Genomic DNA, 24,291 nt, shown 5'->3' with positions numbered 1-24,291 from the left:
TTGCTGAGAACTGTTTTCTATGTGATGCCTTCATTCTCTCAGCTCCTTTGCAAAGAGATAGTGTATTGATGGAATTTGTTTTTATGTTGCACTAGGTTGAGCAGTTAGCTGCAGTATGTACTTATTTTTAGTTTTGTAAAATGAAGTGGGAAATACTTTGCCGAGTGTTGCAAGTACAGCCTCTCCTTGCCTTCTTCCTAGGCACATGGCCAAGCTGCATGCAGCTCAGGCTTGATGAACATAATGCAAAAATCCAGCAGAAAAAACCTCTGGCATGCCATGTTGCAGCATTGGGTCTGACCAGGAGTGTTGGAAACAGTATTCTGTAATACCAAGCCTTTCCATTAGTCCCTGACATTGCAGCCTTAATGTATGACAGTGCTCACAGCTAATGCAAGTCTGTCTAATCCACCAGGGAGGATATGACCTATCTAAAGAAGTTTGAATTTGTGCCAGAGTGACAGAATGCCATCCCAGGAGTCATTAAATACCTTGAAGTTTTTTTATATATTTGAGAGAGTTTAGTTCAGATGCTGATGTGGGCCTTGCTGGCATAGCTGACAGGCTGAACCAAAGTAGGCCTGGCCATGGCAGAACAGTAACACAGTAGGTGTCTGCTCACAAAGTGAACACATTCCCAACCAGAGAGGATGGTACAAGAACACCCAGAGTTCTCCAGTAACTACACAAATGCCCACAAGAGATGGTACTAGGGCTCCGGTTAGGCCTATAGCTGGCTTTCCAGCATTGGAGATTGAAATTCTGTGTTCACAGGACAAATACCAGCTTGGGCAGGAGAAATGGAAACTTCTCCAATATACCTGCCTTGTCACTTTTTGCTCTTAAAAGAAGCTACTCATAGTGGAGGATGATGTGTTGAAAATGTTTTGTACCCAACGTGTACTGTTTTCACTTTAGATGAAAAATGTTCTTAGGCAGGGCTCCTACTGCCATTCAGAAATATATTTATAGAAACGATTTTGTATTGCAGCAGCTCAGACATCTTTCCTCTACTTGGATGCAAATCACATCCAGCAAGACTATCTTCAGCAAGGAACAGAAGTACTAATGTAGAACAGAACTCCAGTGCAGGTAACTTCTTGTGCATAAAAAGAAAGATATAACTAATTCAGTCGAAGTGAAACCATTTTAGTTAAGGCTCTGTCCATTATTTTCATAACGAGCCTACTTAAGTAGTATCTAATTTTATCTGGTCTTAGTTGACCTATTAAATCTTAGCACAGAAGTATATATATATATTTTTTACTTCATTAGATTGTAATTGACCATTTTGAAATCATACTGTGGGCTTGAGTATGAGAGGAGACTTCTGGGATTGTTTCTTTTCCTTTTCCTGTAACACAGCTAGGGCATATTAAAGCTGGCTTAACCCTGCAGAGCTATCAAAAAATGTGGTCATGTGAGGGTTTTTTTGTTTATGAAATGGTGACACACCATTTCAGTGATACATACTGAACACTTTGCTATGGATTCTGTTGTTCAGGGATAACATTTCATGATAAAGCAACCTCTAATGTGAGCATAATTGGCCAACGTCTGAACTATGGAAATGGATCTGGTGATTATGAAGATGACAAGCAGAGAGAAGTATCACCTTGTGTTTTTAAAGGTCAGAACAAAGAGCATCAAAGGCATTGTAAACCTGCAAAAGGTTAGTGAGCTTCCTATGTTCCTGTGATGTCCTATTTATGGCAAAAAAATCCCAAACATTTGTTAGCTTTTTATAAATCAAATATTTCATGGAATTCAGCTTGGTCCTGTAATTACAATCGCTATTTATCTTACTAAGATATATTTGTGAAATCAACAAGCAGTTAATTAAATAGTGTTAGATAACTGTCTTCGGGATAGGAAAAGACTTGAAATGAATTATCAGAATCTCACTTTTCTCAGCCAAAATATGGATATAGCTATATATGTTTCGTTTTTTAAATTAAGACATCGTTATTGATAAAGTTCAGGCAGATAAATCATAAGCTTTTGTGTTTAAGTTCTCATGAAGTCTTGAACAGTTGCATTGATTTAGCATTGGGCACATATTAGTAATATACAAAAGCTACTGCTCCGTGCATCATAACCAGCTTACCTATGGTGAAAGGATTATGGCTTTTATGTGTTTCTCTGACTCTGGCTGTTGTTAGCATGTAGCCATGATAGTCTCTCTTTTTGACCAAGAAGGCTGAAAATGAAAGTCAGATTAAGGGATACAATCTTCACCTTTTACATCACTTAAAATCTGGCTGATTGGTAGTGGCTAAAGTAAATATCCTGTGGCAGTATTTTAGTGTCTGATGTGAAATGTATTGGTCTTATCTCAAAGCCTGATAGACATGTGTGATGTATAAAGAGTCTCCAAGAGAATCTGTCCCCAAAGAGTATGGTTTTCCGCTCTTTTGTTTTTTCTTTTTCTTTTTAACATTAAAAATTTGGGGACTTATCTACCCTGCAAACTCTCCAGTCAGCATAGATATAGTGGCATGATGCCATTACAAGAGACTGAAAGCTGAGCAACTGGAGTGAAGGGGGGGGGGGGAAGGAATTTTAGTCAGACTGTTTAACACTTTTGTTTGTTAACACCAGTTTAATTCCTGTTGCCTATGAAACACCATGACTGTAAGCCATCTGGGACAGACACTGGCTTCTTCTTTGTACAACATGTAGGACAATCCTTGGTTAGGTTCTTAGCTGCTACTGTAATATAAGTAATGTTTGGCTAAAGATACGATTCCCATGCCTGTTTGGTTAAGGTATAAAAGCTCGCACTAAACAGCTTGTTAGAACCTCAAAAAGTTATTCAATTAAAGGAGACGACCAGGCTTGATGTACCTGATAAAATAAATAGCAACTAATAACCCTTTTTCTTGGGGGGGGGGGAGAGGGGATGAGGGGGAGCAGAGGAGACATTAACCCCTCCCCCCAAACAAACCAGTTCCAGGCTTTCTATTATGTTACGTAAAATAAAAAAGGGGGGAGTGGAGTAGAAGCAAAAATCCAGAATCAAAAACCAATCATTTGCTGGTAAGTTTCAACAGCATCAGCCCCATCTCCCTAAAGTTAACTTTCCATAGAGAAGGAGTTAGATGGAGGTTGAGTCAGGAAACAGAACAGCTCTTCTGGGACAGAGCCTTAAAGGGCTTAAGAATTCTTTTGACTCTCCAGTTTGTGTAGCCCTGGCATGGCTTGGTCTCAATCCTCTGTGCTCAAAAGTCTTTGTTATAAACTGTCAGATGTAGTCGCAACAATAAGATGAAATCAGGCTTGCAGCACATCAGCATCTATTTGCCATAACATTTTTTGACTGTATTTGTGATTTTTTTTTCCGGTGACTATCTGACTTTCCTCAAGCTGAAAATGTTAACTCCATGGGAGTTATTTAATGCTAAAGAATGTAATGCCAGTCTGCCATTGTTACTGATTGACATTGCCATATATGCAAACAGTGCAACTAGAATTAAAATAGAAAATGTATGTTAACTGAAAAATTGAAGAACTGCTAAATTGTGCAGTAATCAGCATGAAGTGCTCTTTGGAACAGGAAATCAGTGATTTTCAATTGATGCTAAATTGGCACAATTGTGCTGAATTATTGGAAAAATAGGTGCTTGGAAAATAATTATGTTAAGCGAGTTGGTATTTAGTATATTTGAAAGTAATGAGATTTAGTATTTGATATAGTAATTCTGAGAATTTCAGCATTAATTAAGCCTTGCAATACTCTAGAAATACAGTCCTGCATAAGTGATTGATTAATCAGTTGAAACTAAGTTTGGTAAGATGATACTTTGGAAGAGTGCAGTATATAGTATTGAGTAAACTACATGATTTAGCTCTTCTTTGTAATTTTTAGGATTTACAGGGTCAACATCTAGTTTACAGCAAATTAACAACTTAGACTTCATTTCACCGAGTGCCCTGTCTGAAGATTCTGTAGTAATTGTTGGAAAAGGTATTTTAAAATAACATTTTATTTTCTATATGTGCAATACAATTTTAGTATAGAAACACAGCCTGTATTTTTGGACAGTCAGGAGAAGGGGAGTTGAAATGAGCTCATTCAAATGTTTATAATTTAAAGATTAAACAATCCCCAATTTTTAAAATAAATTAGAAGTATTAAAGTTGAAAAAAGAATTGGAATTATTGTATATTTTTACACTCTTAATGAGAAATGTAATATACACTGTACTACATATTAGCATTAAATAACAAAGAACAGTGAGAAAATTTGAGGACCAAATTTTGCATGTATGCCCACCCATTAAGTCCCATTGCAGTCAGCGGAAATGTATAATGTAACTTTGGGTGGAATTTGGCACTAACGTTGTAGCAACTCAAGTTTTATGTTCTGGAATTATTTTTGCTTTGCTTTAGTTTGTTACTGAGTGACTTCTGCTGTGTGAAAATGAGCTCTTGGTCAGGTTACAATATGATAACCATTTCAGGTGTTTTTGGAAGCCCCCCATCTGCTTCATTAACATACAGCCAGTCCATGATATCGTGTGTGGAGAACGGAGACGTCCTTTCTCTCAAACAAGGCATTGAGCCTCTCTCAGGGATCTATGGGAGAGCTGTCCAGCAGAACAGTGCACCTTTCCTTGATACTGAACGTGAGAAAGATGTAAGAGTGTAAAACAGATTTGATTGTTTTTCCAAGTGTCGCTAGTAAATATAGTTTTATGCTGTCCAGATTCTGGTAAATAAATGTTTGATTAAAGTACAGTCATCGATATCTCAGGTGGCTGATAATGGGATACAGAGCTTTTTATTTCTTGGTCTCTGGTCTAATTCCAGCACGGGCTGGAGGCTAAAACTCAGTGAGTAATGAGGAATCATTTGTCAATATCTTGATCTCTGAACAAAATGTTGCTTTGTCTGTTTGCACACTTTTAGTAAACATTCATGTGAATAGTTTTGTTTGTACAAATATTAACACAAAGTTGTCTTTAGACCTGAAATAAAGTTGTATTTTATTTCATCGGTCTTTTTATGACAATTCAGACAGATTAAAGGGATACATTTGGTGAAGGAATTCAATTGATTGTTGCAAATGGTCAGTTCAATGCAGTTGTTTGTTAAGTTGTTGCAAGTACTGAAAAGTATCAACATCACATAATAGCCATTAAAACTATTACTATTTAGCAATTTTTGTTAACTCTCTGAGCAAAGAGACCAAGGATTGAATGGACATGGAAGATAAACTTCCCACTGGCCCCTAAGGTAGTCCTTTCCTTTCATGTTATCAGAGGGGTAGCCGTGTTAGTCTGGATCTGTAAAAGCAACAGAGAGTCCTGTGGCACCTTATAGACTAACAGACGTACTGGAGCATGAGTTTTCGTGGGTGAATACCCATTTCGTCAGATGCGTGCATCTGACGAAATGAGTATTCACCCACGAAAACTCATGCTCCAGTACGTCTGTTAGTCTATAAGGTGCCACAGGACTCTTTGCTCCTTCCTTTCATGATCAGGATATCTTGTCAAGGCAGTGTGAAGAACCAGCAGCTGTTATTGACCTCATCTGTTGTGTGGACAAAGAGAGGACTGCAGACTTTTAATCCATAACCATTCATAAACCATACATTCCCTGTAAATAATCTTGTCTCAGTGTCTGCTCTTTGGAGAAATTTCATGAAGAGCTGTGCTGCTACTTACATCTTGTTCAGCTTTCTTATGACTTTGAACATTAATATTTATTTGTATAAAATAACACAAAGTCAAGGTACTGCTTCAAAATGAAAATCACATTTCTTCCTGAAAATGCATGTCAAGTAACCTTTAAGGTTGCTAAAATTTAAAGAGATTAGTGACCATTTATCTGTTTTCTCACTTCATTTAATCTGTGCACTTGACTGCACTTTTAATAGTCAGTTTCACAATTCTTATAGATAAGGGAGAAAATTAGTAACTGAAAATACTCCTAGACTCTAAGGCCGGAAGGGACCATCATGATCATCTAGTCTGACCCCCTGCACATCGCAGAACCTCACTTGCCCACTTCTTCAATAGCCCCATATCCTCTGGCTGACTTACCGAAGTCCTCAGATCTTGATTTAAAGACTTCAAGTTACAGAGAATCCACGATTTACCCTTAAGCATAAACAGGGGATCACAAGAACCCTTTAAGTAATTTTTAAAATAATCAGGTCTCACAGTTTGAAGACTGCTCTATCAAAAAATTGTTAAAAAAAAAAAGTCAAATAATTGAAGTTGGGCTGGACTTCATACCCTTTACTCAAATTAGTGAGTAGGTGTTCACACAAGTAGTACCATTAAATCGATGGATTCACAGTCCTGCTGCCCCTAATAATTTAATTATTCATAGATTACCACTAGTGATTATTTCTTTGCAGCAAAGAGTCTCATGCTCATTTTACAGAATATAAGTAGTCCCAGTGACTTCAGTGGGACTGCTCACAGTGCATAGAGGTAAGCACATGCACAAGTCTTTGCAGGATTGGGTCCTAAATTAGCGTAAATAATTCCCAAACACACTGTGGAGTAGTAGTTGTGAGCCCCTTTGTTTAGCAAAGAAGATTCCCAGGGCTAAGTTATTGACTGAACTATTTCAGTTCAATTACATTTTACAGTGGGACTTTCCCTGTTTTGTGCAGATGAAAGTTGCCATGTCAAAATCTGCCCGGGATAAGATGAGGCAGAAGAAGAGAGAAGAAAAAGAACAGAGTCATAAAGAACATCTGGAAGTCAATGATGTTGAAAAAAAGGAACAAAATCCCTGGGAACGACTTAAACATAGTGAACTAGAGAAAATGGCAACAGAAAGTAATGTTTAGTATTTTGTCAGTTTAATGGCATACTATTGAATGGTGTTGACTAAGAAGTATGTTCTAAAGCTGGTATAATAACACTAATTATTTAAGGTTATGACTGCCCAAAATGATATCGGGTATTGTTGAAATTTTATGCTACAATGTAATCTTCATGAGTTTATTTGTTGTTGGATATAAAATACTAACAATAATAAGGAAGGAATTTATGACTGACAAGCTAACTGTTTCTGAGATCTTTATAGAGTACAGCAAAGTACTAAGAAATAGCAACCTCTTCCCTTTTTCTGATTTTCCTGTTCTTTCTCTGTTTTGTAGGTCTAAGTTTTTATGGAGATGTATTAATAACATCCAAGAATGAATCTTTATCTTTAGAAGATGTTGCCTTCAGTACTTCACTAAAAAGAACATCCAGTTTAAAGAAGACACAGTCTTCAGTCTTGCTAGATTCAGGTAAGCTGTTACAGTTAATTAAATGTAAAACACTGTATTGAAATGTTTGGATGCTGGCAGATGAGACAAACCCATAGTGTAATCGGTCTTATACGATTTATTTTAAAACTGCAGTTTCATTATTTTTTTCTATTACAGGAATAATGTGCAGAGCTGTGTATGCTCTTACATTTTAGCTCAGTGCTAGCTACCACTTCTTATTACTAATAAGAAATCATTACAGAGAATAAATTTACATTTTGCAGGTATAGAACAACACTTCTAATACATTTTTCACATCTTTATCTTCTTTTGCGGAAGAGGCAGATACATATCCCAAAACTGCAAGCAGTTACAAAGACAAATTTTATTAATAGATTGAAACCCACATTAAAATACTGTATCCCCCAATGAGCATAAAACCCTGACCCAGTGTTGTTTGTCTGCTAACCAAATGTGGGGGAAAAGACAAACACATTGGGTGAAATTTTGGCCCTATTGAAGTCAATGACAAAACTCCCACTGACCTCAAATAGAGCTAGGATTTCACCCAAAGTTTATCATACGGTAATTGCTAAGGCTTAGGTGCTAAAGTTGCACCCCTGATACCTGCTGAGGCACTCAGGTCTTGATCCTACAAAGACTTACACATCTGCTTATACTTAAGTACATGAGTAATCCCATTGAAATCAGTAAAAATTAAGCACATGCAATTGAAGTCTTAGATGCTATACTTATGAGTGTAGAATAAATATACCTAAAACATAACCACTATTTTGACTCCTTAGTCCCTCTTTACTCAAGATACCTGAGAAGCTGCACAGACGTTGTAAGAATCATCATTGGGTGAAGGGTTCTAGGATTTTATTTTATTTTTTGTGATATGAGTTCCATTGCAATGCTCAGTCTCAGTAGCTTCTTCCAGAATAGCACACAGCCATTTCTCCATAAAGTGTATTGTGTTTGTTCCTAATCAGGGCATGCCTACCATCCTGATGTTTTTAGCTCTTAATATATTATCTCCTTCCTAACCTTCCATGATGAAGACAGAGCAACGGTGCAGCTGCAGCTCAGTTCTCCAGCTGGCAGCTCCCAAAGTTTCTGCAAAGCCCCAGTCCAGCCCAGGTGGAGGTTACAAGAAGCTGGGAGATTCTATAGTGTTTGCCAATTGTCAGTGGTCCCCAGGGATGCTCCAGTAAGTGTGGATAGTCAGAGTGCCATGTACAGGGGACTTCAGGAGAGGTGGCACAGGAACTAACTATCCCAACTACATTGACTACAGGCAGTTTGTTCCGTTCGCACTGTAAAGTGAGCAGAGTGGTGCTAAGGCTCTAGTTCAGGGAGTGTGCAGGGTCACTAGTTTTTGATGACTTTACCAAAGGAACAAGCGTTGAAGATGATTAGATGTCTGACCTGCAAGGAAAATACAATTTTAGACAAGTTATTTTTGGGTCACTGAGGTGGTCTCTGCTCTCTTGAAATATTTTTCATCTAGGATTTGGCAAACAGAGACATTTAAAACCCTAGGGGCATTTCACTCCCCCCCCCCGCCCTTAGTGACTCAAATTATTTAATGGAGTAAAAACAGTTTAAAAAAAACCAGATATTTTGTCAGTTTAAGGGAAGATTAACTCTGATGCAGTGTTAATGTTTGATAGAAAGCCCTTCAAACTGGAGGCTTATAGCTGCTATGCTGGTAGTTCTTTAGCCATTATCAATAGGCTAGAACAGTAGCAACACAGAAACTAAAAACAAATACATCTTGAATTATGAATTGATTTAGAAATTCTTCTTTCTAGTTTGCTAGTAAAACATTGAAAATCTACAGCTGTCTTTGCAACTATTATCGGTAGTGTGATACTGATAAACTGAATTTGAGCAATAGCTCATTAAAATTTAAAATGAATGATTCACTAGCAGTAAAATTCAAAGGAATGATTCAGTGGTGTTAACTATTCCTGCTGGGAACGTTTAATTGCGGAATTCGTGTGTTTTTATGACTGCATAGCTTGGAACATTAGAGATTTCTGGGGAGCTGTTCAATCCTTAGGCCAAGATTTTGTTGCCTCTCCAAACTATAGAACCAAATACCTGTTTATATCAGAAAAAGTGTGTAATTGATAAACAGCGTACATAATTTCTTCTGAATTCTGGAAAAATTCTGAATTATGGGTATATAAATAATTTTCAAATTAGACTTTTAAATAAATTCAAATGCAGGCAGTAGCCTGCTTAGGTTTGCCCACAATATCTTTGAATGCATCTATTTGTCCATGTAAAACCCTGCATTTGTGTATGCAATTCAAGTTACGGTCTTCAAAATGAGTGTCTGTGTGCACAAATTTTCATGTACATGCACCAAATGGTGCACTTGCAAATATTGTGGGTGTAACTGTGGTGACCTTTTTGAAAACTCAGCCCTTTAGCAATAGTAATCTGTCCAGACACCAGCTTGAGTGTAGGTAACTACATTCATGTCTTACTGTTAGTCACTTCCTTCATATTATGAAGATTGTTACTGATTATTGCTTAAACACTTCATGACTTTACAGATGAAACATCTCCTGGACTGCGAGGGCAGCATAAGGATCGGACCCCGTCAGTCACGCATAGTCCAGAGATAATGGATCCATCAGAGTTGCGACCCTTTTCAAAACCTGAAACAGCACTGACAGAAGCATTGCGACTTTTAGCTGATGATGACTGGTGTGTATATGTATACACACACATATATGGAGTCTGATTATAATTTGTAGCATTTATGTTAATACTTGTTTTTAAAAAATGAAATGTACATAGCATTTTGGTCAAAAAAGTTGTCTGTTTTTAGTAAAATATAAGAAAAGAGGGCAAGTCCTCATGGTTGCAAAGAAAATATTGAAATAGTGAACCAGGCATAGCCATCGGAGTGATGCCTGCCAGAGTTTGCAGATAGCCTGAGACAACAGCTCTGAGAGGTGGGACAAGCATCTCAGTGGGTTGTTAATTCCAAGACCCAGTGGGTTGCAGAGCTCCCAACCAACATCACTGTGTTGTTCCAGATGTGAGGATGGGCCCCTACTGAAACTCCAGAGATGAGCACTGGCATGGGCCTATTGGCTCCCTTCCTGCCTCTCTTTGGGGGGGGTGAGTGTGCGCGCGTGTGTGTGTGTGTGAGATGTATCTACAGCCCCGTCCTGTCTTAATCCAGTCCTGCTACTGTCTATACCAAGGAATATTTTTGCGAGAGCTTCTAGTTTAAATGATTGCTATTTTGGGAAACAATTTGTATTCACTATTTGTTTCCTTAATAATCCCGATGTTTGTGCTACTTGGACACAGAATCAAAGGCAGGCCTGGAAGGGACCGCAAGAGGTCATCTAGTCCAGTGTTTCTCAGTCTTTTTGATAGTAGGGACCGGCTTTCTGGCTTCCTAAACTGTGTCAAGGAAATCTCAGGGACTGGTACCTGTCCAAGGACCAGTTGTTGAGAAACACTGATCTAGTTCATCCCCGTACGCTGAGGCAGGACCAAGTAAACCTAAACCATCCCTGTCTGACCTACTTTTAAAAACCTCCAATAATGGTGACACCACAACCTCCCTAGGAAGCCTGTTCCAGAGTTTAACTATCTTTATAGTTAGAAAGTTTCCTAATATCTAGTGTAAATCTCCCTTGCTGCAGATTAAGCCCATTACTGCTTCTCCTACCTTCAGTGGACATGGAGAACAATCGATCACCATCCTCTTCATAACAACCCATAACATATTGGAAGACTGTTAGATAGTTATCAGGTCGTTCCCCCCCCCCCCCCCCAACTAAACATGCCCAGGTTTTTAACCTTTTTTCATAGGTAGGTTTTCTAAACCTTTTATCGCTTTTGTTGCTCTCCTCTGGGGTCTCGCCAGTCTGTCCATGTCTTTTCTAGTGTGGCCCCATAGGGCTCCAGCAGAGGCCTCACCATGTTGAGTAGAGCAGGATTTAACACTCCTATTTGTTGTCAGTAGCTACTGGTGTGGTGCTCTGCTCTTGTTCGATAAGTCGTCTGTGTGCATGTTCCCTCTGTGTGCTGCCCCAGTTCTGCGCAGATAGCCGACACAGCAAACCCCGAGAGAACCCTTAAAGACCACAGACTCTAGTAAGGTACAAAGGAACCCGAGCCAGGTTTATTGTCAAACGAAGCACAGTAATAGTTTCCCGTGGACTCTACAAGACATGCTATGAATTTGTGCCCCCAGGCAATGGACTGGCTCGGTCAGTGGTGGGACTTTCCATTGCCTCCTAGGCCAGACAAAGATGTGCACTCTGGGACCTACTTTTATACAGTTATGGGACAAATTACTCATCCCTACTGATGTATTGAGGTGCAGCCGCTTGGCTCATTAGGGTGCTGTCTCCGCCTTTGAACATGTTGTTTCAAACAGATCTATCCATCATGCTGTCCTTTTTACCCTGTCTTTAAGATGCACCTGCCTGTTCCCCGTTATCTCTGGAGTGTCCTGATGATGTCATCTTGGCACAAGTTCCTCTTATTAGCACTTATATGTGGATGCACCTGCGTCTAGCAGCCCTCTTCTTGCCAACTTCTGTGAGTGGGGCCTGCCTCTGGCTCACAGCCCAGCTTTTGCTTATCAATGCCTGGAAGTACTTTGGTTCAGGCTTCAGGTCTTAGGCTGGGCCTCTGACACAAGAGTTTGTTTCAGGGCCTCATCTTACTACACTGTTAATATACTCCCGATGGATATTAGCTTTTTTTGCAGCTGCAGTGCATTGTTGACTCAAACTCAATTTATGATCCATTGTCACCCCAGACATTCTAGTTATCTGCTATCTCTGTGGTTTTTGTGAGCTATTGCTTTTCATTTAAATATCTATTTTATATAGGGAGAAGAAGATCGAAGGACTGAACTTTGTTCGATGCTTGTCTGCCTACCATAATGATGTGTTGACTGGAAAGCTGCATGAAACAAGTCTGGCTGTAGTTCAAGAGGTTAAATTTTCATATAAAAATCTTATGCCAAAAATATTGTTTTGATAGGACTCAGTAAACATTTGAGTGGCAAGGTGTTATGTTCAGTTGCTGCTGTTTTCTGTATGTTGGCCATCTTTGAAAGGATGGGTGCACAGTTTTGTAAAGCAGCCTGTATTTAGGATATTCAATATTTTTAAATTTGCTTGAAAGCCGTGAAAATTAAGATCTAACCTGATAGCATTTTAATATGTTATGTATATTAACTCCCACCATCAGGAATCAAGATGAGAATTTATCTTTTTCTAAATGACTAAAAATTTTCAAAGAGGAAAATAAAATTAAGCGTTACTACTTACACATTGTTTGCGTTTTTCCTGTTTGCAGGTGAAGAACTTACGCTCAGGCGTTTCCCGAGCTGCTGTAGTCTGTTTAGGGGATTTGTTCACCAACCTGAAAAAGAGCATGGATCAAGAACTAGACAGTACTGTAAAAGTCCTGTTGCACAAAGCTGGGGAATCCAACACCTTTATAAGGGAAGACGTTGACAAAGCATTGAAGGCTATGGTTAATAATGTGACTCCAGCACGTGCACTTTGTTCTCTTATAAATGGAGGTCAAAGGTAACTCCTAAAGAGCTTATAATGAAATAACTAAGAAAAAATTCAGTGCATCACATAAGGCACTTAGTTTTTCTTATCAAAGCAGAACATTCAAAATGAAATACTCCAGCCTTGCAAAACTCTGCTTATCCAGAGCAATGTTTTTTGGCAGACAAGTAAGATGTAAGATTTTTTTCCATTATCATGGTGAAAGGTAGGTTAGTAAAATTTGTCTGGTTGGTACATTTTATGATAGTTTTGTAAGACTGCAGTAATCTGTAGTAGTGTTCATTGCCCTATTCTTGAGAAGCCTGATAACATTCTTTGTCTTCTGGCAGAGCTTATTTAATCCATCCTCCTCTGCCACCTATTTTGCTGTCATAAACTTTTCTCTTCAGCAGTTTTGGGAAGTGGTTTTCTTTCACATCTGGCTACCTCTGAACACCTCCGTCTTGATCGATTTCACAGTACTGAGACTACACTTCTCCGAGTGGCTAACAAGCTGCTCTTTATCTCGGCACATGAATTTCAACTTCCTGCTTTTTTTTGGCCTGAGTTTTCATTCTATCAATCATTCTTTGAGTACATTAAACGAGACAACTTCTCTCCATCTCTTTTTTCATACTTTGAATCCTATTTCTCCTCCCCCCCCCTTGATTTTTGGTAGAAAGTTTACTCGTTCCCTTTTTCATTAAGCATATTATCTTTTGATTTTTTTTATCCTCTCTCTGTCTTCCATCTATAGGATCTCTAATAGTTAGCTTCAGTCTTAGACATCTGGTGATGTATACCTTTTTCATCTCATTCCGCGATCTCTCTGCCTTCTTCTGGATATATATGAATTTTCAATGCTAAGTTCTCCCTCTACAGTGTCTCTGACGGTCACACCCCTTAACTCAAACTTTAACTTTGTCCCCAGAGTTAAAAATCTTGGCTTTATTCTTGATTCTAGTCTATTTCTCCCCCCCCCCCCCCCATTCTTGCTAGCAAGTTGGTCTGTTACAATTTCCGGAATGCTGCTAGAATCTGATTCTTTTTCTGCTGGAATCCTTATTTCTGTCTTTACTTCCCAGAGGACTGTTGTAATTCCCTGACTAAACTTCTGGGGGTACAAAATACTGTCTCCCAGGCTGTGGGGAAAAAATGTTCCAATAGCTTATCCCTCAGCTAAGCTAAGACTTGTAATTCGGTGTCCAACAAGAAAATGTGGTTTGTCGCTGTATTTGGTCTGTGGTCTCATTCTCTCTGATAAATTAAAATAACACACGGTATCCGCTGTGATTGCTTAAAGCAATGGTTCCCAAACTGGGGTTCGCAAATGTTACAGGGAAAAAAATCCCTAATGGCAGACACAGCTGTCCCTAGGGATCCCGGGCAGCATGGGGCCAGCAGTCCGGTGCCCCTAGACTTCCAGGAGCTAAGCAGATCAAAGCAAGCCTATCTGTCACTGGAAAGAGAAGTGGATATTTTTTGCTGTTTTTTAAATTAAATAGGCAGCTAGTCTTGTTTTTAAAATGATTATAAAGAAGTTTAAGCTTTGTTGTAACGTGCGTTGTGTTTGTGGATTGCTCAAGAACTGAATGCTTGTGTAGGAGGAACTCTTTGAGTTGGCTTCTTAAATACCTTCATGCTGTTTCACATCTGATACTCCTTGATGAAACATAGGAGCCTTGTCTTATAACAGACTTATTCAAAGTGATGATAAGCTATGAAAGTGATACCTTGGAAGAGTGTTGCCATTTTCATAATGTAATCAAAATACTGTAATGATAAATAATAATAATAGCGTGCAATAAGCATGTCATAAAAACAAATTGTGTATTTCCAAGATCACTGCTTTTATAATTTATACTCAAGAAATATTCATTTTTAGGAGGGGGTTTGTGAGACTTGACATTTTAGTGAAAGGGCTTCACAGGTTGTTAAAGTTTGGGAACCACTGGCCTAAAGACATTGCTCTACATTGCTTGTCCTGATACTGTGACAGTTTCTCACTTCTGTTCTCTTGTTTATTTGACTTTCACTTGATCTTACTTTTAGTTGTATCCTTGCTTTAATGTAATTAGAAAATGCCGCTGCACCATCTGTTTCCTACTGTTACTTGGAACTGAGACTGTGCAATCAAGTATTTCAGATTCAAAGAGCTTGGCTTGTTTAGCCTGGCCAAAAGAAGGCTGAGGGGGGATATGCTCGCCCTATATAAATATATCAAGGGGGTTAACGTTAGGGAGGGAGAGGAATTATTTAAGTTTAGTACTAATGTAGCCACGAGGACGAATGGGATAAAATTTATAATACAAAAAAATCCCAAATCCTTCTAGTTTGAAAGCTAGATTAGAGCATACAGAATAGCACTAGATAAGTCCTGCAGTAGTGCTGCCTGTTGAGTGATACCTGTGACTCTGTCCACCAGTATGCGTTGTTCCTGGTCATCCATCAGGCCAGTAGAAAATAGATTGAGGGTTCTGGAAAGCATCTTCACTTGAGCTTTTTCCCCACATGTGTCCAGTCTTGGAATGTACTGCGCTGCGCATATGTGCATGTGCTTGTTTTGATTAGAGGAAGGACCATGATCTGAAGAAGAGCTCTGTGAAGCTTGAGAACTTCTCTATCACCAACAGAAGTTGAGCCAACATGGAAGGCTGTTTTTATTCCCTGTATGATGCTATTAGCTGTCCACATTCCAAGTTTGTTATGTCAGCAAAGAGTGTATAAGGTTCCCCATCCTGAGCAAATTTGATGTATGCTGACTCTCTCTGTGACAGAGCTTTCAGCACAGTATATCAACAAGCACTGTAATAAATCTACTTTTGGGAAAAAATATCTCAAAAAAACTGTACCAAAAGACATTGTAGTTACCTCTGTGAGTGGGTGTTTATCCAAGGTTAGACCACTTATACCTTGCAAGTTGAAGTATTTCAAGTTTAGAGATTTTAAAATCATGTCTAGGATCTGTGTAAACAGGGTTAAACAAGAGCCAGCATTGGAATCTCTTCATGCTACATTTTATATAGAGTAATTGGAGCTTCTTGAGAACAGAGTGACGTTTTCTGCTACCATGCATTTCACCCAAGAAGCAGAGCAGTTGTGAACATATAGGGGAATCTAGAAAGGTTTTACATCATCTTGCAAGAGCATTGCCATTATCAGAAACCTCTTCATGCTTTCTGCAAATTAAACAGAACATTCAGTCTTTTAGACATGAAAACCATGCCTGCTGGGGAAGTGTTTTAGGTCTAAGTTTCTCATGTTCTTTATACTCTTTGTGTCATGTGCTTTACATTTAGTTGGCCAGGCTTTCAGATGGAATTTTGAACACCTCGTCCTTCCGCACCCCTTCTCCCCAAAAAAGAGCAATTGATCCAAATATTGACAGTTTTAAAAAATGAAGTCTGTCTAAATAATTTTATAAAAACATGTTTTAAATTAGTGTATAAATAAAGAATTGATTTTTAAATGATGCCTGGCCCTGGCAACAGCAGTTAAATCTGGAATTGCAAGATTGTAGTGTTACCCGCTTAATTTAGAGAGGCCATCTCCCACCGAAGATCAAATCAAGTTGTATTTTTGCAGTTTCAGTAAGTAATCAAGTTGTAGTATGTTTTGTCTTGGTTAGGCAATTTACACTTGTTTACCTTTTGGGCAAAAATAAAGATCTTTGAACTACGTGACTGCAGCTTACAGTCTTTGTGCTTCCTCATAAAATCAAAAACTCTGTCTTGCAGCAGCTCCATTGCTGCCAAGTTTGCAAGACTCTAAGGGTATGTCTACACTGCAGTTAAACACCTGTGACTGGCCCATCAAATGTCTACACTGCAGTTAAACAGCCCCTAAGCCTATGCCCTACAAGCCCAAGTAACTGGGCACGGGACAGCCACAGGTTTTTATTGCCATGTAGATATATCCTTAAATGTGCTACACAGACTTGCTACTGTCTCTGGAAAATTAAACTGTTGCTTGCCTTTGAACTGTCTGACTACCTGAAAAGTTTGCATCAGCTCTCTCCATGCTTCAGTCACCACAGACCACTGATCTGAGCACTAACAGACAGGGCCTTCAAACTGTGCTTCAGCCTCAGGTTATGCCCTAGGGCATTTCTTGTGTAACTGACATTAGCTAGGTCCATTGCCTTCGCTCTGACTGGGAGCTCTGTTCTATTGCTTTGCTCAGCCACTTCTCGTCCTTTTATGCCAGAGTCAGCTCAGTCCTTTGCACCACTCCCATTCTCCCCTCTGAGGATGGGCAGCTCAGCTGCTGTGCCTAATATCACTTAGCCCATCTCTTCTATTGCTGCATTGTCAGCCAGGCAGAATGATGCTTTTACTTGTCTAGGAGCACTTCTGTTTAGCTTGGCCTTCCAGAATGGAGGACTTTTTGCTCGCTGATGCTGCAACATTACTCTTGCTGTTACATATTGCATCATCCCCTGCAACTCTGTCACTTACAGAGACTCCTATCAAGTGCCAAATCCACTTAAAAATTGCCGCCTTAATGTTGATAGCATTCCATAGATTCTCTCCAATCTGTCCCTTGATCTGTTCCCTTCCCTGCCTGCTCGCTAAGTTCCTCCAGCCTGGATCTAGTCCTTGTCTTTGCCCTCCAGTCCATGCAATAGGAATTGCTCCTCTACTTGTGCTTTACTTACGCCAAGCCCACAAGTCACTTCTTTTCTTTAAGTCTCTCTTCTAAATGTCTTTTTTTTTCTCTTTAGCATGTGACTGACAAGCTATCTATGTATTGTTTAGAATGTCGTACTGCTCTGTTCACAACTAAGGTCTGTAAGCTCTGTGCTAGCCCCAGTATCAAATTTCTATCTGGAGGCTAAAATAACAAAATTGGAAAGAGGCCTGAGTATTCAGAATTGCATGTGTCTAATTTGCAGTTGTGCTTCCATGTAGATACATGGTTGGGTGCGTGCTTTTGAAATTTTGGGTGAGAATTTTCTGTTTGCATGAAGGCAGTGACTTGCTGGCACCTCCTCTGGTGGGAAAATAGACTTGAGTGGAGTTTTTAAAGGATAATAAAGATGCTGATTTGTTTTATTTTAAATGACTCTATAGATTGGTATCCTTGTGTAAAATGTTTTAGAGCACAATAATTTGTTGCTAATAAAGTTAGTGACTATGTTGGAAGGTATGTTTCTTACTATTCATCTTTAAAATAGATTACTTTTAAATTAATGTTCACTTTGCTTTAAAAAGACACTTTTTAAAAAGAATGTTTTCCGTCAGCATTTGCAACCTGGTTGTCGCAGCAGTGTGCCAATGTAGGAGGGCCAGAAGTTAAAAATGACTTGAAACAAAAGTGAAATTTATTCTTCTATTTTAATTGTGCATCCTAGTGTGTATGTGGTATGTATGAGAGTAGGAATAAAATGAAGTTTAATCCTACAGTCTCCCTTTAAGAAGTTTTGTGCCATCGAGTGGAAATGGACATCTTTGTTAAAAGTTAAAATAAGTATCTGATTTTCAGCAGTTGATCAGTAGAGCAGAGTTGCAGCTTGAGTGGATGAATTTAAAACACGGGGCTTTCAGTAAGCATTGAAAGTGAGAAAATATAGCTTAGCTCTTTCCATGGGTCATTAGTGACCATTTGTATCTGACTGTTTCTTCTTTAGTCATTTGCACACTGCAGTGAGAAGATGCACAGCCCAGCACTTATCAGATGTAGTGGAACGAATGGGACCGGGACGGATATTATCTGGAATTAAGGATGTTACTGACAGGATTTTACCTGCCGTAGCCAAGTTTGCACAGGATGGCTCACAAGAAACAAGGTCAGTCGGTAGTAGTATACTTTATATATAGCAAATAACTGTTCCAGATGGAAACTTAAGATGAGTTTCATTCTTTAACCTGCTAAACTAGTGTTTTTTCACCTTTTCATGTACCTAAACTAGCTTCTCTTGAGTGTGGTTTCTTTGAAAGAGGTGGTGAGGGCATATGAATATCTGACAGTCTTTCTGCACTTAGAAAATTACATTTTAAGATATGTACTATTGTGATCAATTAGACATATGGTAATGGTCCAAATTTCCCTAATATTTCTAGGTTAATATGAAATGGTTTGCTACGATTTTAGGTACTATGGTCGAAAGATGCTCTTCAGTATGATGACTCACCCAGACTTTGACAAAATGCTTGAAAAGTATGTGCCGTCTAAGGATTTACCTTACATTACGGAGTTGGTCACCAGTCTACGTCAAAAGGTATGTGGAAAAGCTTTCATCTAACACGTTAGAAAAAATAAATGTAGGGAGACTAAATGGCTTATGGGATCTATAAGGTGATACAAGGCCACTGGTAAGCCACTGGTCAGATGTACTTTTTAATACAGCCATTCCTCTGAAAACAAAGAGTGTAAGCCATACCTTCCAGATAGATCTGCTCCTGTAAAGCAGTGGCTCTGAAAAGGACTTCGGGTTTATGCTGGATAACCAACTGAACACAAGCTCCTAAAGCAGTGCTGTGGCTATGAGGGTCAGTGCAGTCCTTGGATGTATAAATGAGGATATAGCAGTAAGGAGGTGGTATTACCTCTGTATATGGGATTAGTGAGACCATTACATGATACTGTGTTCAGATCTGGTATCGGCACTTGAAAAAAGATACTGAAAAACAGGAAGGGATTCATGAAAGAGCTTCAAAAATTATTTAAAGTCTGAAAACCACTTTGCAGTGAGAGATTTCAGGAGCTCAGTCTTTTTTCCTTATCAAAGAGAAAGTTGAAAGAAGACTTGATCATGGTCTAAAACGGGGGTCGGCAACCTTTCAGAAGTGATGTGCCGAGTCTTCATTTATTCACTCTCATTTAAGGTTTTGTGTGCCAGTAATACATTTTTAACATTTTTTAGAAGGTTTCTTTGTATAAGTCTATAATATGTAACTAAACTATTGTATGTAAAGTAAATAAGGTTTTTAAAATGTTTAAGAAGCTTCATTTAAAATTAAATTTAAAATGCTGAGCCTCCTGGAATGGTGGCCAGGACCTAGGCAGTGCGAGTGCCACTGAAAATCATCTCACGTGCCACAGCTTGCCTACCCTGTGTAGGTTATCTCCTGCTAGAGGGTTACATAATTGAGCAGACAAATATGTAACAAATCCAACCACTGGAAAAATTTAACAGTGGTTGTATTTAACCGTAGGAACAGATTGTGAGACAATAGATTATCCATCACTTAATGCCTTCAGTCAGGGTTGGATATCTTTCGAAAGGATATATTCTAGTTCAAACACAAGTTGTTGGGCACAGTGCAGGAATCACTGGACGAAGTTCGATGGCCTACATTATGCAGCAGGTCATATTAAATTATCATGATTGTCTCTTCTGGCTTTCAAAATCTGTGAACCTGCAGGTCATTGTTTCTAATCTGGCCCAGGTCAGTAGTACACAGCAATCTCTGCTGCTGTGTAGCCCAATGAATAGCCATTTTCCTTGTGGAGAGTAGTCCACATCGCACAAAGCACCATGACCGTTGGTACCAAGTTATTGCTTGTTGACTGATTCAGTGGCAAGGCCAAAGACTGGGTCTAAAAATTGCTGTGTCCTCTTTCTCTGCAAGAGATACTCCCTTCTGAAGAGAATGGAGGCATACATTTCACAGTGCAGTGTTGGGGAAGCTTGTTAGGACTTCAGTATCCAGTGGTGTCAGTCTGACACCCTTCAGAAACAACTAACGGGCATACCAATTTTAAGAAAGGATAAGACAGTGAAATACTTTCATTATTATTTATTAAATGCCACTTGTAGCAAGACAGAGTTCTGTACAACATAAAAGTAAGTTTAAAATACACAAACAAAATTATAATCCTCTTTAAATCCAAAGAGCAAACATATGGGTATAATGTAATAAATAAAATTAATAAGGAGTCAGTAGAGGACATGTGAGATGGAAGTTATTTTTAGGTGCTTTTTTATAAGTAGGAAGGAGATGGATTGAGTTAGATCTGTCATTGGGACAAGTCTCACACCATAATATCCACTTCAGCTAAGGCATGATTGCTGGCTTCAGACAGTGTTGGGATCCTTAAATGATGGGCAAGATGAGGCTCTAAGTTTTGAGGACAACCGCTGAAACCAGTTATCTTTATAGTCAGTCTGCCACTTCAACAGCCACTGTAAAGAATGCAGAGACAGCGTAATATGCTCACATTGCTTAAACCTGAGCTGATGTGTTGCTGCCTCTGAACCAGGAACAAATGAAAGAGGAGATCTGCTAAAATGGAATTACAATAATCCTGCCTCATGGACAGGAAGGAGCATGTTGCTTTGCAGAGGGCACATCAGAATAAGTAAGAGTGTAGGTTGCACAGATTGCACAACCAGAATAGACACTTGGAAATCACTTCTGACACATGGCTTTCATTAGAAAGGACCTGATCAAAAAGGACATTGGGGTTTGTCTACACTTCAGTTAAAAACCCACAGCTGACTCAGGCTCACAGGGCTCAGGCTAAGGGGACATTTAATCGAGGTGTAGATATTCAGGCTTGAACTGGAGCCTCTGGGACTCTCTCACCTTGTGGGGTCTTCGAGCCCAGGTTACAGCCCATGCCTGAATATCTGCATCACAATTAAATGGCCCCAAATCCTGAGCCCCGGAGCCTGAGTTAGCTGGCATGGGCCAGCCACGGGTTTCTAATTGCAGTGTAGATGTTCTCCAGGTTTCTTAATCTGGTCTACAACTTCTGAACAAGTTCCCCCAACAAATAGGCAGTTGTAGGAGGTTTCAACAGCCTCCACCGAACAGGACAGGTTTCATTTTGCCACGGTTTAAGATAAGGTAGTTTCAGCACAATTAGATGGCTTTATTACCCAGAAACTGTCCAGGATGAAGACCAAATCTGTGGGACCCAAGAGCTTCCATTGTCCATCATCCAGCATACCAAAAACCCTTTACCATGTTCAGAAATACTGCTGCCAAGAGGTCTCGCAGCATGTTAGGCGACTTCTTTGAGAGATGTTGTATTTCACATTTCTCATGACTAGTGTTATCTTTATCTTCTATGGCTCCTAGCACATAGCTGGCATTTTAATATTCAATAATGAATTCTTAGCTAGAAAAATATGTAGTTAAATCTTGTATAATTTATTATTAAAATATTTGTTCTTACTGATGCACCCTGGGGGATGCAACCACTGGTAGGATGCTGCTTTTAAGGGACTTGTGGTAGTCAGTTCCTTTGACTGCCCAATGTTCTGTACCTTGTGTGATGACTTGAAAAGCGAAATTACATGTAAAGCAAATGAATAATTTACAGTGAGGAGCATAAAGTGACTTGCATCTCTTGCAATTTTATTTTATTGTAACTGTCCCTCAGTGTTTTGGCGTAAGTACTTGTTTCAGTACTATGGAACAAGATCAGGGAATAAAAAGTGCTAAATAATGTCTGTTTTCACCACTGTCAACATTTAAGCAGCTGCAGCAATGGTGAATGGCATGTCCAGTTTTTGCCAGTGTAGTCACATGCTGAGAGAGCAAATTAAATCACTGAGAGTTTTAAGCTCAGTGTGGAGAACCTAGTTTTACAACCAACATTAGTCCATCCCTTTTAGGATATGGCTACACTTGCAGCTGTACAGTGCTGTCTTTGTACAGCTGAGTAGGGAAAGCGCTGCAGTCTGTCCACACTGCCAGCTGCCAGCGCAGTGTCGTGACCACATTTGCAGCATCTGCAGTGGCATTGGGAGTGGTGCATTATGGGCAGCTATCCCAGCATTCAAGTGGCTGCAACATGCTTTTCAAAAGGGGAGGGGGGTAGGGTGGAGTGTGACAGGGAGCATGGGGGAGAGAGTGAGTGGATTTTTGGAGCCGACAATCCGTCAGCACGCTGCCTTGCAAGTGCTGACCCCCTCCCCCACCCCTCTCTCACTCACTAAAAGCAATCAGCAGCTGATAAGTAGCCTCCCCGAAACGGACCCCCACTCCCTCCCTCCCACTGCTGGGCCGCTTCTCTCCTCATGCCCCCTCCCTCCCCCTCTCTTCAAGCAAACACTAGCTGTGGGTGTTCCAAAGGGAACCCCCTGCCTGCCTCTGCTCATTCACAGCAAACAGTAGCTGTATTTGGTTTTTTTGATAAGCACATCAAAATAGAGAGGCATCACAACAAAACGAAGAGTAATCTTTACTTAAAAGGATTATGGGAAGCTTCCGGAGGTCAGTTACAGCGTACTAAGATGATTCCCTGTTTACACGGGCACCCCAGCGCTGCAGAGCAGCGCTATACTCCTTATTCTTTTGCAGGTGGAGTACAAGCAGCGCTGTAGCCAGGGAGATACAGCGTTGTATGTGCCTTGCCAGTGTGGACGGGAGTGAGTTACAGTGCTATAAAGCCACTAACAGTGCTGTAACTCTCAAGTGTAGCCAAGGCCTTGGCATCCAGACATGACTGTACTATACTTACCATTTCGAAAGGGTTTAACAGATTACAACAGGTATTCTTTTTAAATCCTGGTTCTTAAAACAAGTGGATTAATTTAAAATTGCTCCATAAAACCAAGTAGTTAGCAGCTTCCCAAAAGGAAGAATTAGAAATTTGATAGTTGGCACCGATATTTGTAACACATTTAATAGGATAGAAAAAAACTCCTTATTAAGGTATTTGCACAACTCAGACATTTAACCCAATAATTGCAGAATAATTAGGAGCTTCTAAATGTGAAGATGGCAGTTTGACTCATCACTTTCAATAAATTACATAGGGGAAAAGTCTGTTGTGACTTCCTCCTTTGAGGACTTAAACCTGGACAGGGATCAAGCAGTGGCAGTTGATGGAGTTTAGCTTTGGGTAGTTTTGGCTATCACCAGTGGATGTAACTTTGGCATATAAATCAGGAAGGCTGGAGGAGGGGATAACTTAAAAAAGGAAATGAGGTGAAATAGCAATGTTTTAAGTATCTTTCCTACTTATGTGAATTTAATTAATATGAATAAATAGTGAGTTTACAGTCTTGAATCTTCGCAATGGTGAATAATGTTAATACTGCGGATAAGTGGTCATTTTATTTTGTAATGTAAAATGTTATTGCTTTGGAGTACAGTCGAAACAGATTGTGTTAATGAAAAGACACAAAGCGAATCTAATCTGTAATTGCTTCGGTTGCAACAAGTGAACTATTTGCTACTGCAGTTTGATCAACCACTGGGCTTGCTATTAAAGAGCTTCCAACACCATAGGACAGTACTGGATAACTTCCTATTTACTGTCATATTTGCAGGGCCTTGGAGAGATGCCTCTAGACACACCGTCAGCCAAAGGAAGACGTTCTCATACTGGCAGCATTGGACATTCAAGGTCATCATCCATTTCGAGAGATGCTCTCAATATCACCGAAAGGTAGAATTGTCTTGCTAAATTGCATACTCTGTTACTAATTAATCTCCAGGGAATATTCTTTGTAGTACCACTGGGGAGAGATTGTAGCAATGTTCACGGAAATATTTGTCAGATTTGAATGCAACTTAAAAAAAAAAAAAAGTTGGTAGAACTTGATATGTCTAAGTA

At 39.5% G+C, this 24,291-nt stretch overlaps 1 protein-coding gene across 1 annotated transcript in view; it reads left to right on the top strand.

Annotated features, from left to right (window-relative positions):
* Positions 1-24,291, top strand: part of TOGARAM1 (TOG array regulator of axonemal microtubules 1) — a 69,783-nt gene that overhangs the window by 27,092 nt on the left and 18,400 nt on the right. The window contains exons 7-18 of the mRNA XM_050956021.1: positions 992-1,092; positions 1,505-1,672; positions 3,869-3,967; positions 4,464-4,639; positions 6,632-6,800; positions 7,124-7,258; positions 9,790-9,943; positions 12,100-12,205; positions 12,572-12,807; positions 18,404-18,562; positions 18,868-18,994; positions 24,005-24,123. Of these exons, the coding sequence (XP_050811978.1) occupies positions 992-1,092; positions 1,505-1,672; positions 3,869-3,967; positions 4,464-4,639; positions 6,632-6,800; positions 7,124-7,258; positions 9,790-9,943; positions 12,100-12,205; positions 12,572-12,807; positions 18,404-18,562; positions 18,868-18,994; positions 24,005-24,123 (1,749 nt within the window). The remainder of the gene's footprint in view (positions 1-991; positions 1,093-1,504; positions 1,673-3,868; positions 3,968-4,463; positions 4,640-6,631; positions 6,801-7,123; positions 7,259-9,789; positions 9,944-12,099; positions 12,206-12,571; positions 12,808-18,403; positions 18,563-18,867; positions 18,995-24,004; positions 24,124-24,291) is intronic.

Source organism: Gopherus flavomarginatus, chromosome 5 (genome assembly GCF_025201925.1).
Source record: "Gopherus flavomarginatus isolate rGopFla2 chromosome 5, rGopFla2.mat.asm, whole genome shotgun sequence".
Lineage (NCBI taxonomy): Eukaryota > Metazoa > Chordata > Testudines > Testudinidae > Gopherus > Gopherus flavomarginatus.
Note: the sequence above shows the minus strand (reverse complement) of the source record. Positions and strands in the feature narration are given on the sequence as shown.